Below are 19,794 nucleotides of genomic sequence, written 5' to 3' on the forward strand. Positions count from 1 at the left end.
CAAATCGGTCAAGCCGTTTTCATGTTATGTCGTGACAACGGAAAACGGGTTTCATTTTTATATATATAGATATTATAGCAATTTATAAATTTTAATACATAATCCCGTTAACCCTTCGTGGTAAGCTATAATTTTTACGAGTACGTGAACGTATTCGCGGGCACGTAAAGTATACTTTTGTTTTTTTACTTAATTACTTTACATTTCCTACTGCCACAAGTAGATGAGTATTGAGTGAACATCAGTTAAAAAGATGTCCGGCCAGATGAAGCCAGACATTATATAAGGTGTTATTTTTTGTACTGATCATACTTTACCAACGCATCTAATAAAATCATACAAATACAACCCAAGTGTTTTTAAAAAAAAATTCAGGCTAGTTTTCGAGTAAAACGACAAAGAATGTTTCGAAAAAAATAAAAAATAAATCATCCTTTGAGCGCGGTGAGTATTCGTTTGTACGCACTATCGTAGTAGCCGGCCGAGGGCAACGACCACTGCCACGTGCCGCGCCGCGTGAGTCGGCCATATTGATATCGCTCGCTGCCAGTCGCTCCGCGCCCACAGCCCGCGCCGAGCCGCCGATCGGCATGCGGGAGCGCAACAACATAAATAATCGTCCCAGTCCGTCCAATGCGCCCAAACGTATTGCAGTGTATGTGTGATTTATTACAATGCCGCGCTTGATCAATAACAAAACGCAGGTGAAATTATGTTTCGGGCACACTAACTGGCCGACGAGAAACATTGACGAGTCGAAAACCTTCATACCTTGCTTGTTTGGAGCCGCGCAGCGCTTCAGGGAGCGCAGCCGTATCCTGACTTGACGAGATTCCGTGCGCTTCGAGGACGAAGTTCTGGATTTCAATTTCAATCACCGGCACAGTGCTGGCGGTACCCAGATGCGAGCGCCGCAGACGGCGGCTTTTGCGTAAAAATACGGAATGCCTTATCAAGGAGTTGTTGCCAGAGGGCCACGACCGCGACCTAGTTCTATCGATGGTTATTGCGGAAGTCTACCTAGGTACATACCTACCTACAGTGTGATTTGGACAGATGAGTGCTTGTTTACGCGAAAGGGACTTTTTCCGTAAAAAAGTTAGTGCGCGAATTGTGAATACAACATCCGACGTGGTGTCTAGTGAACAGCAAGCAAGTGTGCAGCCCGAAAGCATTACCTCAATTCGATCGTGGCTAGATTAGACAGTGCAAGACAGTGTTTACGTGAACATTCAACAAAGGCTTGACGTTCAAAATGTATTGTGATTAGTGTAATAATAACCTAGGAACTTTAAATAACAACATTCAAAATAGGTAAATGTGTGAATAAGTAAAATCAATGAATCTAAAGTGTGATGGCAAATCATAATTTAGGAATTAAAACCAGGAAAATTGATCAGTGAGTTTTATTTACAACACCTATTCATATTCAATATTAGGGTGCATTTCCACTGAAGCGAAGCGAAGTAGTAATAGGTATGTACCTATCAATTTTTTATTACGTCTCTAAATAAATTGCGTAGGCATTACGAAACCGTAGATATTGAATTCCAATTTCTATCCTTTTTTAAATTTCTAGTTTAACGCGGATGATTCGCCTCAGTTCGTTGGAAAAGTCCCCCGCTATTACACTAATGAAAATACACTTATTTACCTACTTATGTAGCTAGATTTTGTTTCTCCCAGCGCGTAGTACCTATTAACATGACGTAACATCGTACATACTCACGAGTGATAATTTTTGGTAACGTAGGTTTAGTGTAATCTAACCTTTATGTGTGTGAACGTTGAATGAATGCGCGCGGCCATTGTTCGTACTCGTATGAATGAAATGAGTAAAGAAAGAGAGAGAGGCAGTGAGTGAAGACAGGATGGTTGTAAAAATAATATCTTTTTTTTGTTAGGAAAAGTAAAAACATAAACTAGCCTGAATTTTTTTTTAAAAACACTTGGGTTGTATTTGTATGATTTTATTAGATGCGTTGGTAAAGTATGATCAGTACAAAAAATAACACCTTATATAACTTAATTAATTAGTTTAGTTAAGCTTTTTGTTTGCGTGCCCAGCCAAAATAAATGGTGTCTGTTCGTGTCCGGTTTCTTGTTAGGCTTTTTACATTTCGCATACTAAAAGTGCATAATAAAAAAAGCTTGATTTTACGCACAATTTTCTTGTCGTCTGAGACACAAAATCCTCAATAACGTAGGTTGCTCGGCCTTTTTACCCAAATGTCCGGCCAAACTGGCTGGTCTATCCGGCTATTAAGTTTGGAAACCTGGCAACCCTACCCACAAGACCAAATGTTAGCCGACACAGCTTTTCAACTTAAAACCAAGTTAACATTATATTCGTGTGCCACAACACAACACCCACCACCTTATAAGAAAAACTGCAGATATTTGTCTGCTCCAATATTCACTTACTCGATGACTGCTGTTTTTTTAAATGTGAGACACTATTGTCAAAAATTTATAGGCAGTATAAACCACGTTATCTTTGCCTGACCATGTTTTTACGAATTTCGAAAAGTACAATACAAATGTCATTATTGTCATTCTCTGATTTTTGCTGTTTGCCGTCATCCTTGGGATAAAACATTTTCGTATTATATTGTTACTTTTACGATACAGTGAAACTCTGAAACATGTCTGACAACGATGACGATTATAATATGTGCGAGGAAGAGGAGGACTATGGCTTGGTAAATTAATAACCTTCATAAGTTACTACAACTCCTTTCGTTGTTGTGACTGCTGTTCCCACTTGATAGCAGAGCTTTTTGACTTTAATTTTTAGTTTCAAAGTTCCTTGTTACTATTATGAATAAATTGTAAATAGCTACATACAATATTTATGAGTTTATTGATGATGCATGAATGTCAAAAATATAACTTGTTTGTAAGTGGTGCTGGGTGCTAATAAGAATGTCCTCTTGCATTTAAATCTGATCTGTCTGTTATATTTTTTGATAGCAATCTCTCTTGAGTATGACAAATATGTCAAACAACCAATAATTCATTTATTTCAACACTACATAATCTCAAAATTTTATTGTGCATCATGAGTTATAGCTGGGTATTCATTTTATTCTATGTTGCTGTTGCATCTTAAGTATTTTATTGTATACATACACTTTACTATATTCTATAAAATGTATTAGGTATATTTTTGTAAATATGTTTTACTTTTGGCAAAGGTTTACTTTTTATCGCATTTCATTCCAATTAGACACAATTTTAGTTTGGCAGGAACCCAATTTAATATATTACATTTTAATAATTTTAAATGTGCAGGAATACTCGGAAGACAGCAACTCTGAACCGGACGTGGACTTGGAGAACCAGTACTACAACAGCAAGGCGTTGAAGGAGGACGAGCCGCTGGCCGCGCTGCTCAGCTTCCAGAAGGTTCTGGAGCTAGAGGGCGGCGACAAGGGGGAATGGGGGTTCAAAGCCCTGAAACAGATGATTAAGATTAATTTTAAATTAGTGAGTTACATTTAGTATTATATTATCCTACTAATATTATAAATGCGAAAGTTTGGATGTCTGGATGTTTGTTACTCTTTCGTGCAAAAACTACTGAACGGATTTTGATGAAACTTTACAGTATTATTGTTTTTAATTCAGATATAGGCTATAATTTATAATGATCTGTGACAAACTAAATTTCACCCGGGTGAAGCCGCAGGCAAAAGCTAATTTATTAATATTTATGTGATTTGTATCTAAAGTTTGCATGTTCATCACTAGAAATATTTAAAAACCTTAATATGGCCAAAACTACACCCTTTTATTGCTTAAAACAAAAACCACATTTTAATTTTTATGGTTTTTTCAGAATAATTTTACAGAAATGATGGCAAGGTACAAGCAACTCCTCACATACATCAAGAGTGCAGTCACAAGGAACCACTCTGAAAAATCTATCAACTCAATTCTGGACTACATTTCCACCTCCAGAAATGTATGTATTATTTATTAACCTCTACCTCTATGCCATAAGTGCTCACAAACTAGTACATAACAATGTTTTTTTGTATAAGTTTTTTTAATTCCTAAGTTTCTCTTGTTATACAGATGGAACTATTACAAGACTTTTATGAGACCACACTTGAAGCGCTAAAAGACGCGAAAAACGACAGGCTGTGGTTCAAGACCAACACAAAACTGGGCAAGCTTTACTATGATAGAGGAGACTTCAACAAATTAGCTAAAATATTAAAACAGTTGCATCAAAGCTGCCAGGTAAGTCATTCAATGAACAAATACTAATTAAAGCTAGATTATTAGGTAATCAAGGTGTCTCTAACATCCTTTGCCAGGGCATCACTTTGTTTTTTCCTATAAGAAAGAATGAAAAATCATTATGGTTGACATGGAACATTCAAATTTCCAAAGCAAATCCATAGGTAGGTACCAGAAGTTTATAAATGAAGAAAAACTAAAACTTTTATTTTTGAATTGCAGACAGATGAAGGTGAAGATGATCTTAAGAAAGGCACACAGCTTCTAGAAATCTATGCCTTGGAGATTCAAATGTACACAGCTCAGAAAAATAACAAAAAGTTGAAGGCTCTCTATGAACAGTCCCTGCACATCAAATCGGCGATACCGCATCCGCTAATCATGGGTGTAATTAGAGGTAAGAATATTCATTTTACTTTAACTGCTGTCTACTTCTGTAGGCAAGGCCCAAGGATTGCCATCCTTTTGAGTAAGAGCCAAAGCACACGATGCGTTGCGGCTGTCGTGCGACGTCGGAGCGCTGTTGTTGCGTCGTCTTACATAGAAATATGTGTGGCGGGCATATGAACGATGCGGCGAAATATTTGCGGTGCGGCGCCGCATCGCATCGTGTGCTTGGGCTCTAAAAGAATTTGATAAAATAAAAACCATATGCTAGTGAAAGCTTACTGTTGTGTTAAAAATGTCTCATTTTGTAGAATGTGGAGGCAAAATGCACTTACGCGAAGGTGAATTCGAGAAGGCGCACACAGACTTCTTTGAAGCCTTCAAGAACTATGATGAGTCTGGCAGCCCAAGAAGAACCACCTGTTTGAAATATTTAGTTTTAGCTAATATGTGAGTAATTTTTACTTGTGTAAAACAATAACTTGATACTCAGTTTTTCTAGTGACTCCCACCAAACTGGTTAAACTAGTAGTTAAATATGGGGCTCAAATACCCTCACTTGAAGTAGCTTGTTATAAAAATATATTTACCTTTCTTTTCTTTCACACAGGCTCATGAAATCTGGCATCAATCCGTTTGATTCTCAAGAAGCTAAGCCTTACAAAAATGATCCTGAAATCCTTGCTATGACTAACCTCGTGATGGCCTACCAGAACAACGATATTAACGACTTTGAGTCCATACTCAAGCACAATAGGAACAACATTATGGACGACCCATTCATTAGAGAACACATAGAGGATCTCCTGAGGAACATCAGAACACAAGTGCTGATCAAACTGATAGGCCCTTACACTAGAATTCATATACCATTTATTTCCAAGGAGCTAAATATTGACGAGAAGGAAGTGGAAAATCTGCTTGTCACCTGTATTTTAGACAAGTAAGTTGAATTTCTTTCGTAATTTTAACGTAGATTGCAGTTAAGGATTATAATCTCTGTTCAGATATGCTTTTAACGATATTTCCCCTACCGCGCTGATATGCGTACGTTGAGTTTAAATTAGGGCATAGAGTAATGGTTCTTAACCGGTGGTCCGCGGACCACTGGTGGTCCCTGGAGGCATTCCAAGTGATCCACCCCAAGTAACATTTTACTCCATTTAAGAGTTCACATTTAGTTCCAATGTGTACTTAAAGCATTAGTACAGTTCACTCGTGATGTATAAGCTGTATTATTGCAATTAATTACACCTATACCTGTCTAAGGGACTTATAGGAGTGTAGACTAGTGTAGAGTTATACTTTTATACGATTGTTGGTGTTATAATACTCTAACAACTATCCTTTAGTCAGCCATCTGACTAAGAGCATTATAGGAGGGTAGAGATACGGCAACCGCTGTTTAACGGCCTACTTGTACGATGTTATAGAGCTAGCATTTTAATAGAACACACGTGGTCATTTATAAAGCCAAAGGCTGTTATGTTTACTTGTTTTAGACTGTTATACAGCTAGTAGCTGTAGTAGGACTTGTTTGTGATAATTAAAATAACCTTTTTTTACTATCTGTACAAAAGTGTTTCAATGGTTCGCATGTACACTGTAGGCTGTTAAAAGGACTATAATGTGTTGTCCATTAACATCAATAGCAGTTTATTTGTCCACAAGTACTACTCTTATTTGCTTTAAGCTGAACACGAATGTGAATGTGATATTCTATTACACATTTCCCCAAGCCTGTTTTTAGTTGTTCATGGTGGTTCTGTACATGATGCAGAGGAAAATATTATGCCTGAACCTGAAATTTCCCTTCAAAATATACCAGATATCAGAGTGTGATGATTGCAGTTCTTGTGATAGTGAATACCATTTTGATTTGGACAATTATTTAACCTTTCGCAAAAAAATATAAGAACATGGGCTATTGAAAATCGTATTCCTCATTCCGCTTTGAATAAATTGTCAAGCATAATAAACGAATTTAAACCGGGAACACTACCGTCTGATGCTTTAGGTATTCATACTTGACTATTAGTACCTGGGCTAGGCGATTAAATCATAATTTTTATTGCGGATCTCTAAAATTTCAGTATTTGAAAGAATTAAAGATACACAATTGACCTGAACTAGGTACATCTTAAAGCTGTACATAAGTTCACATTAGAATAAATTTATAGACATTAGCGCTGTAGTGGTACAAATGTGGAACTTCATATAGATAACAGCATTCTAACAGAACACATGTGAACCTAATATACGCTCACCGCATTAAATTGGAGTTATAACAGTTCACATAGCCGTATTTCATTTCCACCATTTTGTTCTACATAACCTAAAATATTTACCAAATAAATCTCCAAAATTAATGCAGATTTATCACAAAATTCGCAGATAGAGCGATTGAGTTTTGGTTTCATGTTATAATTAATTACCGTAATATAATTATAATGCCAATCCAATATCAAAAACTGAAAATTGTAGATTTCCTCTCAGCCAGTTTTAAATATTTTAAAATGAATATCGCGTTTTTACAGAGGCGCGTAAATATTTTAGCTGTAAATATGTATACATTTCACGATAAAGTTGCATTCCCAATGGCATTAACATTATTAAGTATTTAAAACCCGTGTTATTATTTGCATAAATGATTATCCGCCCGAGTTGTTTCCCTCTTGGCACTCACGTACAAATACCAAACTAATATTAAAATGTGGAAATAATTTAAGACACACGTGAACTTTAGGTAGCATTGGAGTACTTTTGTCGGACTTTATAACTTTGAAAGCTGTGCATTTAGCCACTTGTTACTCTTTATTGTCCTCACGTACGTTGTATGGTTCACACTGCGTCCCATATAGTGCCGTAAGTCAGCCTTAAGTACGATGTTACTACTTAAACTGCTATTATAATGCTATTATACTGCTAATGTACAGCCATAGTGAACTTAAAGCTGTCTAATTTGTGCCCAAACTGGTTCTATAAAAGCATTATAGCAAGCTATACAGCTCGTATACAGCTGACATACACAGCTTGTTGAGTACATGTGAACGACTATTGAACTCTTAAATGGAGTAAAATGTTACTTGGGACGAAGACATCTCGATGAGTCGAGTCAACACAACGCAAACGGCGCACAGTGGGCGAGAAATCGACCTTTCCTTTTATAGCATTTTGAAAAAAAAAGTGGTCCCTGACAAAACAGAAATTTGGTAAAATGGTCCCTGGTGACTTAAAGGTTAAGAACCACTGGCATAGAGGAAGACGGCTAGGCGATCAATACATTTACAGCACTAGTTCAGAAAAGATTTTATCGTAAACCTAATTCATTTCATTTCATAAACCTCGAGGTTCCCATGTGAATCTACCGCTGTTGCTTATACCAGTTTTGTGATGGGAGAGATGAATTTCAAAATTGTAGCCTGAAACTGAAGTAGCCCCTATCTATGTATACCAATGGCAGTTAGTACATCAAAGCTATTTATCTTTGCAGCACAATCAGCGGTCGCATCGATCAAGTGAACTCGGTGCTGGAACTGGGAGGGGGTGCGGGCGGCGCGGGCGGCGCTATGCGCTACTCCGCCACCGACAAGTGGACGGCGCAGCTTGCCGCGTTACACCGCGCGCTCGCCAACAAAATGGCCTAGCCCGGTGCCGCGCCGGTGTCACGTCGGACTTGAAGTTGCAACGGCAACGGATCAGTGCTCAGTGCTAATGTTTATATTATTCGTACACAATAGAAATGAACGGAAGACAATCACATTCGTGTACTTCGCTTTGTATACCCACGCTCGGCGGTCGCGCTAAGCAGGATCACCTGCCATGCAGCACGTAACGTAGTATGTAACGTAACCAACCAAATGAGTACGGCTCGTCCACGGTCACCGCGTATCTGGCTGCGAGCTCCTGAATCCTACTGCGAGCCGCCTTTGTGCTCGCAGTGATACCGCCACTAGGCGGGTCGCTGCGATCTCCCTGCGAACCACGCGCGAGCAGCAGGCTCGTGCCTTGATACAGTATCTGATACATTACATCAATGCTACACGGCTAGATGAGTACCCTGCTTAGGACTGACAGTGGCGGCCGCACATTAGTCGCTAAAACTCATTTGTTACAAAGTCATGCTTTCACAGCGCGAGTCTCAAGCGGACGGCACTCACGCTCGTACTGGTCCGAGACAACGTGTAAATGAGCGGTGTCTATGTGTGCGTTAGTCGAGCGCACTTTGTATGTACATTGTCTTTTGTTCATATCTGTTTTGTGGTACTTCTCTGATACAGGTTAATTCACAATCAATTGCCCCCGGAAAGATCTGTCTAACCTGGCAGCAAGTTATTGAAACACTTTTTTACGCTAAACTGATAGCTGTACACTGAAACGGCACTAGGTACTAACGTTTTTTAAAGAAAGTGAAAGTGTACATCTCCTATATTTATCACCATAAACTTGCATCCATTGGTATGGATAGGAAACGCATCTATTTATTGAAACTATTTTATTGGTTTACGAGCCATTAACGTAGCGTGTATGAACTAAAATTCTCATGCATGAGATTAAAACACAAAAATTACGATACAAACTGGCACTTGGTATTTTTAAAATCAGTGCTAGTTGGTTCTTGTCCCTTCCATGCAAATGGATACAAGTTTGCTACTGATCTTAGCAATGCAATTCAATTTATAATTGAATGCAGGCTTTATACTCACGTCATAGACATTTTACCAGATTAAATGACGGTAAAGATAAGTGGACTGAAGAGTAATCATTATACTCCTGAAGGTTTTATATTCAATTGAACACTATCCCGGTTATTAAATACACTAAACAATAGCAAATTCAATGCCCTGTTATAACGTCGCGCGTCGCCCATTCAACAAATGCAAGCAATATTAATTTATATGGCAAGTCTGTTACCCACTTTTATGACCGCGAGCGATCCATTTTCCATATAAGAACATTGCATATTAATCAATGTGATTTTCTTGCTCTAATAATCCAAGCCTAATGTAGCAATATATGAGAAGTTCGAGCGCCTTAAATGGTCGGTCATAAACGTTCATTAACGTAGGTGGAACAGGAACATAAGATTAAATGGATGTCGGATGTTGTGAACAAGAATGCAACGCGTTTAAATTGGATTGGCTTGATTATACAATCATAAAAAAGAATACTGTTGATAATTGTTGAAGCAGTACAGCATTAAAATTGATCTTTAAATTGATTTTTCTGTTTATATTCAATATAAATAGATATAAGTAATCATAATGTAGATAATACAATAGATTTTGAGTCTTGAATTAAATTATTTTCTTCTATGTTGATACTATAATGTCATCATATAACAACATTATTTATAATCATTACAATGAAATGTAAACCAACATTGAATTAACACTTAGTAATTAATCTAAGAGATGATTTTGTATAACTTTACATTATGTTCACTTCACATAGAGGATAATATTTTGGCATGATTTTAGATGCCACTGTACAATCAAGCCAAATCTTTGGTAAAATTGTGTACCTACTTTGAAAGTTGCCGTTTTGTTTATCAGCTATCTGATGTAAATGTAAATATTTGTCGCCAATAAATTGGTTACTATAAACAAAAAGCCTTGAACTGAAAGTTCTCTTAAGCCCATGATAGACCAAGCCATACAGTGCCCACTTGGACGTATCACTTAAAACGCTCAAAAAACCTAATGTTTATAGAATAATGCAAAATGCATTCAAGTGGTTTGGCCGAAAAGTATGTCCTACTCTATTCTTTGCTAATATCAAATCTAAATCCACAGGCATACTTAAACTTAATTATTTAATAACATTTGTTTTTTGGTAACAATTGAACAGAAATGAATTATGAAAAGATTTTTACTTCCCAGTGTAATTAATTGGTTGAAAAATACAAACATTTTAAATATAATTATTCTTTTATTTATTATTAAAAATAGTAAACTAGAATACCATTATAAAACTAGTACAGAATGGACGGATTGATATAATATCACAGGTTAGTTTATACAATTCTTAAAATAAAGTACATTCCTTTTTTACTGGAAAAATAGTACAGTACAATTTAATTAATGTTAAGATTGTGGTTATAAATGGCACTACAATAAGTCCATAGTATTAAAACGAATATGATGCTGATATAAGTCCATTACAATAATAATTTATTCTAGTATTAATCATGTTAATTTTTGATATGTGCCAGAGAACACATTTTGTGGTAATACCCTGAAATCCTAATTAAGGTGCGTGTCTGGGGCATTTACTGTGTTAAAGTGAGATTCTACTTTGAGAGTAATGTAAAGGCAGAATTCAATTGAAAACATGAATTTCGGTAAATAACAATTTCTCATAAGAGATACAGAACGATTTTTCACTTGAGGCATCTAACAAAAAACACAATATTACACAAATGTGTGTAATAAACTAAGTAAAACATAACTCATAAAACACTGGTCTTCTTGCTTAGTAGGAAAGTCATACCCATGTCTAACATAAGCAATTCATCATGCACTCATCACATTCTCACAGAGTCAATACAATTTGAAAAATCATTAAAATGATTCCAACTTCACTCTCTTTTATAAATATCAATACTGACTTGTGCTTTTTCATAATAACGCTCAACTAAAGTTAAAGAAATTAAAATACAATGCACGATAGTAATTATACTTTTCCAAATACATAAAATATCTACTTATTAACAAACTTAAGACTCCTTATTACATTTTGTAAAGAGTACAAAAAGTTACTATAAAAAGCTCTACTCCTGCTTTAAAATATACTTAAATAAAACCTAAAAGTATATAAGTAACACTATGTATAAGAATATTAATATGAAAAAATAATGCAACTATAAAAACATAAGTGGGTTTTGATACCAGCACTGGTCTTATTAGATTATCTAATGCCAGCAAAAAACCAAATTAACCTAAGTATATTTTTACTATTATTTGAATGACTACAAGATTGGTAATACCATATACCTTTAGCATTCTCTCACAGAATATTAAATTATTTAAAAAAAGCTGTGTAATATTATGTAACGCAAGTATTAATTTATATTGAGCCATACTGAAGTCATTATTATAATAGATTGCACCTTCATAATAATCATGAAGTTGCGGCTTGTTCACATAAGATAATGACGTCAAGTACATAATATAAAACAAAACATACTCGTTATTTGTGTACAATATAAGCACCAATTATATTAGCTTTAATTCTGAACTAAGGCTCAGAATGATCATTTATTTTTGTAAACACTGGCAACACTAAATGCTATAAAATTATATTGCTAGGCAATATTCCTAAGCTTACTTGGTCCCAGTCTAGACAATATTTTTTAAATCATACATTCACTTATATGCTAGTAAAAAGAAAAATAATAAGGCAGTATTTTGATTAATATCTATAAAAATTGTGTTCATTTAAGATTCTATTCAGCTTCAAAGCTGTCTCGTAAACGTTGGGACTACTTTATGATCATAAAAGTCTCAAGAGAGTGGATGATCTGGAGCCAGGTTAGGATCTAAGGCTTTTTGGCTTCAGTCCAGAGCCCCGTGGATTCAAGGGGCCCCTCTAAGTAGTATTAGCCCAGGCAGGGCCTAAACTCATGGTCCGGCCCTGCCTGGAGCTGTTATTATACAGATTGGTCCAAACGGCAAAATTGTGAATGTTACCGTTTGGATCATCCAGTAAAGTACACTGGCGCGTGAGATGTAGAATGTGTGCGCAACATGCAGATTTATAAGCAGAGAATGTCGTGTAACTAGCGGAAGATGCATCACGAAAATTTAGATGTTTCCGCTGTTACTTGTTTGCTCGGATATTTTACTGGTCGCGTTAGCGAGCGGCATTTAAAGACATAATTCGGTCTTGTCATGTCTTGTAAAGTGCAAGATGTGTCTCGGAGATGTTCAGGTGTTGCCGTTGTTGTTACCTGGGCCCCGATTGCGCTAAAAATTTTTCAACTGCAATGCGTCTGGCCCACGAACGGACTTCAGCTGTTTTGACAAATCTGTATCGCGCGCGGTGCCGTTTTGACAGCTAGTTCAAACGAAGCAAAACAAAGTTATTTTTTTTGCTTCGTTTGAACTAGCTGTTGTTTTAATATATCCGTTGTTTCGTCATTGTTTGCGCGTGAACTTTAATTTGATACCGAATTGCACATCAGCTGGAATGTAAATGAAGCGTGACTGGAGTTGAAATGCGAACGGAGACATTACAAAAGGCAATCGGGGCCCAGACTTTTATCCTTACTTCCCGTGTCAGTGCGCAGGCTTGTCTTGCAGCCAGGGCCGGAAGATGGGCAGCGTGGACGGGTAGATGGCGGGCGGCGGCGCGGCGCCGGGCTCGCGCAGCGGGTACGTGCCGATCAGCACGGGCAGCTGGAGCTTGACGTCCTTCTCCATGCTCTTCGGCTCGATTATGAACTGTGAATGGGTGGGTTGAGGTTAAATATTGCGCAAAGGTTTTAAGTTTCTACATTTTTATTTATTTATTTAATTAATAGGACAACCAACAAGACGTACACTAGAAGACAATCAATATTTACAGTGTATTTAAACTTAATCTAAGTGCAATTTTAAGTAAAAATATGTTTCAGTTAAACAATGGTCAAGAAAACTACGCACCTGGTGGCCATGACGTCATATTGACGCTCTGGTACGGACGGGGCGAACGCGGTAGTTTTTGCAGGAGAGTGGCAAGGAGAATCGCATTCCAGGGAGGAGCGCAGTTAGCTCGTTGTAATTATACTTTCAATCCTTTAGAATCCACTGACGACACTTCATCAATTTAATTTTCGCCTTGAACTGGTGCAATGGTGGTTCGAAAAACACGGCGTTCGAAACCGCGCCACACGTCGCTCTCGCCCGGAGGCTCCTTGCCGTGACGCTGGCACGCACCTCCTTGGCCGCTCCTTGCCGCGGGCGAATGTTTTTTTTTCGTAGAGCGGCTATTCTGGTATACTGGTTCTATGAAGTTCCAGTACCGATCGATTGTGAGGGGCGAGTGTCGCTCGCTCCAGTCTCACCTGCACGTCATACTGCACGGAGATCAGATGGCAGCCGCGCAGGTTGGTGGGCGGCAGCGGCGGCACGTACAGTAGTTCCTCGCGCCACACGTCGCTCTCGCCCGGCCGCACTGCCGTGAGCACGTGACGCTCGCTCCAGTCTCACCTGCACGTCATACTGCACGGAGATCAGATGGCAGCCGCGCAGGTTGGTGGGCGGCAGCGGCGGCACGTACAGTAGTTCCTCGCGCCACACGTCGCTCTCGCCCGGCCGCACTGCCGTGAGCACGTGACGCTCGCTCCAGTCTCACCTGCACGTCATACTGCACGGAGATCAGATGGCAGCCGCGCAGGTTGGTGGGCGGCAGCGGCGGCACGTACAGTAGTTCCTCGCGCCACACGTCGCTCTCGCCCGGCCGCACTGCCGTGAGCACGTGACGCTCGCTCCAGTCTCACCTGCACGTCATACTGCACGGAGATCAGATGGCAGCCGCGCAGGTTGGTGGGCGGCAGCGGCGGCACGTACAGTAGTTCCTCGCGCCACACGTCGCTCTCGCCCGGCCGCACTGCCGTGAGCACGTGACGCTCGCTCCAGTCTCACCTGCACGTCATACTGCACGGAGATCAGATGGCAGCCGCGCAGGTTGGTGGGCGGCAGCGGCGGCACGTACAGTAGTTCCTCGCGCCACACGTCGCTCTCGCCCGGCCGCACTGCCGTGAGCACGTGACGCTCGCTCCAGTCTCACCTGCACGTCATACTGCACGGAGATCAGATGGCAGCCGCGCAGGTTGGTGGGCGGCAGCGGCGGCACGTACAGTAGTTCCTCGCGCCACACGTCGCTCTCGCCCGGCCGCACTGCCGTGAGCACGTGACGCTCGCTCCAGTCTCACCTGCACGTCATACTGCACGGAGATCAGATGGCAGCCGCGCAGGTTGGTGGGCGGCAGCGGCGGCACGTACAGTAGTTCCTCGCGCCACACGTCGCTCTCGCCCGGCCGCACTTTGCCGTGAGCACGTGACGCTAGTTCACGCACTTCCTTAGCCGCTACTTTGCCGTGGGCGGAGTATTGGATCGTCTGGAAACAAGCAAATATGTGGTTTGGAAAGATTTTTAGAACACCTTTATCTGGCAAGAGTGGGGTAGGTTATGTGGGGTTCACCCTGCCAGAAAGGCGGGGCCTATACCATCTAAAATTTGACGGTGTCCTCCAGAGTCTATTCGGACGAAACTGCCCGGAGCTAAATGGTCTCGAAATTCTTTCGCGACACGTCCTACTGAACTAAAATAGTAAGACAAGGGTCTTAACTCGACGTTTATTAATGAGTTACATTATGTACTCACAGTTTGACGTTTCGGCTGCGGCATCGCGGTGGTCACAAGCAGACTGGCGGCTTGCGGCGTCGTCCGTTCGGGCGGGCTTCAAAATTTTCAACTACCCTACTGAACATCTGAGAATGTTCAAATGTATGTGTGCGCATCACGGTCACACCACATCACATGCTAATGCTGCCGCGAACTTCCAGGTTTGTGTGCGCGAATAATTGCGATTACACCACGTCACTCGCTAGTGCTGCCCTCAGTCTATTGGTCGTTGTTAGTCGTTACCTCAGTAAGAGCCGCCCTGGTGGCCTTAAGCGTGGTCTTGGAGTTGTTGACGAGGTGCGCCGACAGCGCCACGCTCTCGCCCGGGACGTAGGCGCCGCGGTCCAGCACCACGCGGCAGGCGATGGCGCCGCCGCCCACGCAGCCCACGCCTAACCGGTGCTCGATGCTGCACTCGAACTCTTGCTGGATGTTGAAGATGGACAATAACGATTTCTTTATCTATCGATTAACGCAAACTACGTACAGCAGCGTCAAATTGTTCGTGACACTCAAGTAGCCAAAAAGTTCCACTACACGTCTTGTTATAATGAGGGCTATCGTTTTAGCGCTCACCAGTTAGCGCCACTGTAGAGTAAGGTCCTGTCACTTGCTAGTAGCGAAGACAGTGGCACCAACTGGTGAACGGCTAAAGTGGTAGGAGGACTATCGCATTTGCACTCATCAAGATAGCGCCACTGTAGAGTAAGGTCCTGTCAATCGCCAGGGGTGCCAACTGTTAAGTATAAAAACGATAGCCCTCATTGGAATAACATTGTGTTGACAACTTTTTGGCCGGTTTGGGTGTCACGAACTATTTGACGCTGACTGTACTATCGGCCACAGTTTCAGCTACCCTTTTCCGTTTTTTTGTCCTCGTCAAATGGTGGTTCTTTGCGATAAAAAGAGACTACATGACCGGAAATGGGTAGCTGGAACTGTGGCCGATAGCCGATAGTGCGTAACGTCTTGCGATCAATTCGTTTCAAAATTCAACTATTAGTTGGAACAATATGAATTGCACGACAAGAGATAAGGTGCGGGTAAGAAATTAAATGTAAAAACGAACTGGGAAATTCCGCTCAATGCGATTATGATAGTAACTCAGCTGTGAAAGTTTATGTATTGGAAATAACGGGCCATTAATTTGCTAGTCTTATACACGGCGTGAGCCGCTCAAAACGCAGTTGGCTGTCGGCACTCGGCATCCGATGACGAGCGCATTGATAAGGAATATGTATTGCAAATCGTGACAGCCGTGGGGAACTCACGCTCTTTCTAAGAGTAGGCGCACACCGTTGATTTTTCGTCGGCCGATAGTTTAGTCGGGCAGTTGATCAGTATGGGCATGTATGGGAGTGCGCACACTACGCCGATTCGATTTGGCCGATTCTTCATACAATTTAAAATCGGGCACAACTATCGGCCAACGAAAAAACAACGGTGTGCGGCTACTCTAAGTGAGGGCGTGAGGAGCTAACTACGATATCGCGATTTACAATTGTTCTTTCGATTTGTATGTTGTGTTCTCAGTCTCATCTGATGGTCTTTTTAATAATGAACATTTAGCCGTAAATACTTGTCGTGTTCACCAGCAGATAATAAACAATGGTTGGTTACAAAACTATATAAGTCTTAATTGAATTAAGACAATGGCACATAAAGGTAACTTGTGGCATATAATGTCTTGTAATAGGTGCTATATTGTGACTATTACATAATACCTGCATATTATAGTGGAATATTTAAAAAGCAGGAAACTATACTTGGCTAACCAAATAATGAAGGATAATTCAATTCTTTTTCACTAAAACTTACACATATTCCAGTTAGTTCATTAGTGAGTTTGCTAATAGTTTTGTTCTAATTGAAGCATTGAGAAATATTGTCTAATAAAATAATGAATGGTCACAAAGTTTGGGTAATATACAAACACAGCTGTGAATTAACACACATAACTAAGCTAAACACATGGAAATAGCTGTGTACTTTACAACTTTCGTAAATATCAGCTAGCTAATATTTTTCAACTATTCCTATTTAAGTAACATTGCAGTCACATAAATTGAAAAGCAGACAGTTCAGTTAACAACTTTATCATTCATTTATATACCATTTATCACATTTTCTAAACAGATAATAAAACAATAGACTTTACATACAAGTGATATCATCATGTAACCTTCAAGGATCATATGAACACCTTGAAACATAATACTCATATCATATTTCTCTCCACATTGTGCCAAGTGCTTGAAGAGGGTTCATATACTAATGAAGAATTTGAAAACAAGTACCTACATAATATTATAATTTCTTGTGACATAATTGTATTGTGTCCTAAATTTAAAAATTCTCTTAGATGCAAAAAAATACACAATCATAGTAAATAAGTACTTACAGCTAATACTGGTGGCTCCAAATTCAAGTCTATAGGGTTCATCACAATGAAGACCTGTTGGTTCTTATGTGTCAAGCCGTTGGGCTCCCTCAATGCTGCCTTGCAGTAGTACTGAACCCATCCATGTGTGCCAAGGAAAGTTGAAGGTAGACCCATAGGCAAACCCAGCTTAAATGGGAAGCTATGAATGCCTGGGGAGAGAACTGAGGTGCCTTGGCCTGTAGAATAATTATTGTAAATAAGTATTTTTATTTGCTTTAAACAAAAAAGCTTAGTTATACTGCTAATAAATAAATAAAAATTGTTTATTTTATCACACTCATTCTAGTACATCAAAAATTTTTGGAAGATAACAATAATTGTTGTTCTGAGTGTGCGATCTGGAGCCTAAACTAGGGCCACCCTGTATTTCAGGCCTCCAGGTCCAAATATAGAGCAAAATATTGAAAAAACTTTAATTTTACCTGGTTCTCCAAGCAGTCTCATTCGAAAGTCAATGTAATTTTCTTTATCAAACAACCTTTCATGTCGGCCGGAGCCCACTCTCACCACTCCTTCACCAACCACATGGAAATGTAGACCTGGAAATAAACAAAAACTTTTTAAAGGAAAAGTTCGTTTTTTAGTTGTCAATCATTGATGTTAATTGCCTACATCAATGTATTTTTCATAAGTTTGGATTTCACTTATTAGCATTCTTAAGCATAAGAAACAGATTAATAGTAAGTAACTTTTCATTATTATTAAAAAAATCTGGCGTTAAGAGTTAGACCTTAGACAGTTCCATTTTTTCAAGTAATTTTAAAAACTTTTCATTGTTTCCCTCTTACCTAATACTGGAGTATCATCCTGCAGTTCCATCAACACTTTCCCGGACAAGAACTGTCCAGGGAAGTAAAGTAACGACGTGTTATCGAATACGATAAGGAATTTCAACAGTTTCCTCGGCATTCTCGCTGTCGACGCGAACGGCCAGCCACTTCACAAACAATTACACATGAACAATGTAACCACACGACAGCATGGACTTCCTACAAAACACATATGAAATGTTTATTTATGCTAATTTATTGAATTATGTAATTAAAAACGTGAGCAATCAGCACACTTTGTCACTACCTGTGTTTTACAAAATCTGAATAAAAACTTTAAAACTACTCAAGCTGGAGTTGATGGGGAGCCTTGCAATTACGAAAGATACGCCCACGATGATATTATCCTCAAAACTTCTCACGTCGTAGGCAGTGGACGACAAAGTTGAGAAATATGCTAATCGAAGGCCATCAACATGCCAAGTTAGCTCCAAGTTACGAACCACAGTTAATATTTCTAAAGTATTAAACTACTACATACCTCAAATAAAAGATAATAACCTTTATTATTTATTCACCCAAAATTCTTCTGTAATGAAATACGTTATTAATTTATTTTATTCATTTTATCTAGAAATAAAAAACTTCGTCAACAGTCAAGTTCGAGGAAGAAACTTTTTTGACATTTATAATTGCCAGCTGTCAGTGTCACTCATTCGAAAGCATTCTGATTAAAAATAATTAACGCAAAATCCTTTTCGTTTTGCAAACCTAAATTAGATAATAGTACAAGTTTTACAAAACAATAAAACTTGTATTATTGAGCAGAGACGATGCACAGCATCTGGTGAGAGAGATGCGTCTACTTCCGGTGTAGTTTTTTACCATTTTATACCTTAAATGACGTCATTTCCGCAATTATTTAATAGGAATTGATTTGACTTACTTCCGTTTGCCGCCATTTTAGTCACCTGGGGGCGAGCTTGCTCGGAGTTCTTCATAGAGAGCTCACCAGGAGGCCTTCTTGGGATGCTGTGCATCGTCTCTGCTCAATAATACAAGTTTTATTGTTTTGTAAAACTTGTACTATTATTCGGCATGTGACGATGCACAGCATCTGGTGAGAGACTTGTTTATTAGCTCCTGGTGACTACTTACCAATGGCGCTATGTGATGAAAGCTTTCGAGTTTCTGTAACAGAACTAGATTAGAACATGATTAATTTCAGGGTATTAACATGTTTTGTTCTAAATGCCCAGTGAGAGCAGCACTAATATCAGTTTGTACTTTTGTATGTTTGAAATGAATAAACTGGAAAGCTACTGAACTGAATTCAGAAATTCTTTCCTCATTAAAATGCAGATTGAGTGTGTATTGATATAATTTGCCCGCATGGCAGTAAGATTCATGCGAGTCATCAACATAAGTTTACCTATAATACAGGCGTACGATGTGATTGAAGAGTATCCAACAATGCTTTAGATCTGTTGATTGAAAGTTATTAATTAAATAATATGTTATTTGGTGTATCGGTCGTAGATCAGTTAATAAAAGTGT

The 19,794-nt window shown here is 39.3% G+C and overlaps 2 protein-coding genes across 2 annotated transcripts; one reads left to right on the forward strand and one right to left on the reverse strand.

Annotated features, from left to right (window-relative positions):
• Nucleotides 1-2,556: 2,556 nt before the first annotated feature.
• On the forward strand, nucleotides 2,557-11,686 carry LOC135078360 (COP9 signalosome complex subunit 2). Its single transcript, XM_063972969.1, has 8 exons — nucleotides 2,557-2,702; nucleotides 3,295-3,489; nucleotides 3,842-3,967; nucleotides 4,081-4,248; nucleotides 4,471-4,645; nucleotides 4,947-5,085; nucleotides 5,246-5,578; nucleotides 8,129-11,686. Exons 1-8 carry the CDS (start codon nucleotides 2,646-2,648, stop codon nucleotides 8,280-8,282), a joined length of 1,347 nt encoding a protein of 448 aa, XP_063829039.1. The 5' UTR covers nucleotides 2,557-2,645; the 3' UTR covers nucleotides 8,283-11,686.
• Nucleotides 11,687-12,762: 1,076 nt separating this feature from the next.
• Nucleotides 12,763-18,885, reverse strand: LOC135074857 (arrestin domain-containing protein 4). The gene is made up of 7 exons (XM_063969242.1): nucleotides 18,779-18,885; nucleotides 18,256-18,456; nucleotides 17,890-18,006; nucleotides 17,426-17,643; nucleotides 15,268-15,450; nucleotides 14,552-14,737; nucleotides 12,763-13,079 (listed from the first exon to the last, which is right to left on the reverse strand). The coding sequence occupies exons 2-7, from the start codon at nucleotides 18,374-18,376 to the stop codon at nucleotides 12,915-12,917; spliced, it is 990 nt and encodes a 329-aa protein (XP_063825312.1). The 5' UTR covers nucleotides 18,377-18,456; nucleotides 18,779-18,885; the 3' UTR covers nucleotides 12,763-12,914.
• Nucleotides 18,886-19,794: the final 909 nt, after the last annotated feature.

This window comes from Ostrinia nubilalis, chromosome 1, assembly GCF_963855985.1.
Source record: "Ostrinia nubilalis chromosome 1, ilOstNubi1.1, whole genome shotgun sequence".
Taxonomy (NCBI): domain Eukaryota; kingdom Metazoa; phylum Arthropoda; class Insecta; order Lepidoptera; family Crambidae; genus Ostrinia; species Ostrinia nubilalis.

Coding starts and splice junctions, on each gene's coding strand:
- LOC135078360 (XM_063972969.1), top strand. CDS start 2,646: ATGTCTGACAACGATGACGATTATAATATGTGCGAGGAAGAGGAGGAC. Junction 2,703..3,294: donor AAGAGGAGGACTATGGCTTG/GTAAATTAATAA, acceptor TTAAATGTGCAG/GAATACTCGGAAGACAGCAA. Junction 5,579..8,128: donor GTCACCTGTATTTTAGACAA/GTAAGTTGAATT, acceptor TTATCTTTGCAG/CACAATCAGCGGTCGCATCG.
- LOC135074857 (XM_063969242.1), bottom strand. CDS start 18,376: ATGCCGAGGAAACTGTTGAAATTCCTTATCGTATTCGATAACACGTCG. Junction 18,007..18,255: donor GGATGATACTCCAGTATTAG/GTAAGAGGGAAA, acceptor GTTTATTTCCAG/GTCTACATTTCCATGTGGTT. Junction 13,080..14,551: donor CCGTGCAGTATGACGTGCAG/GTGAGACTGGAG, acceptor ACCCATTCACAG/TTCATAATCGAGCCGAAGAG.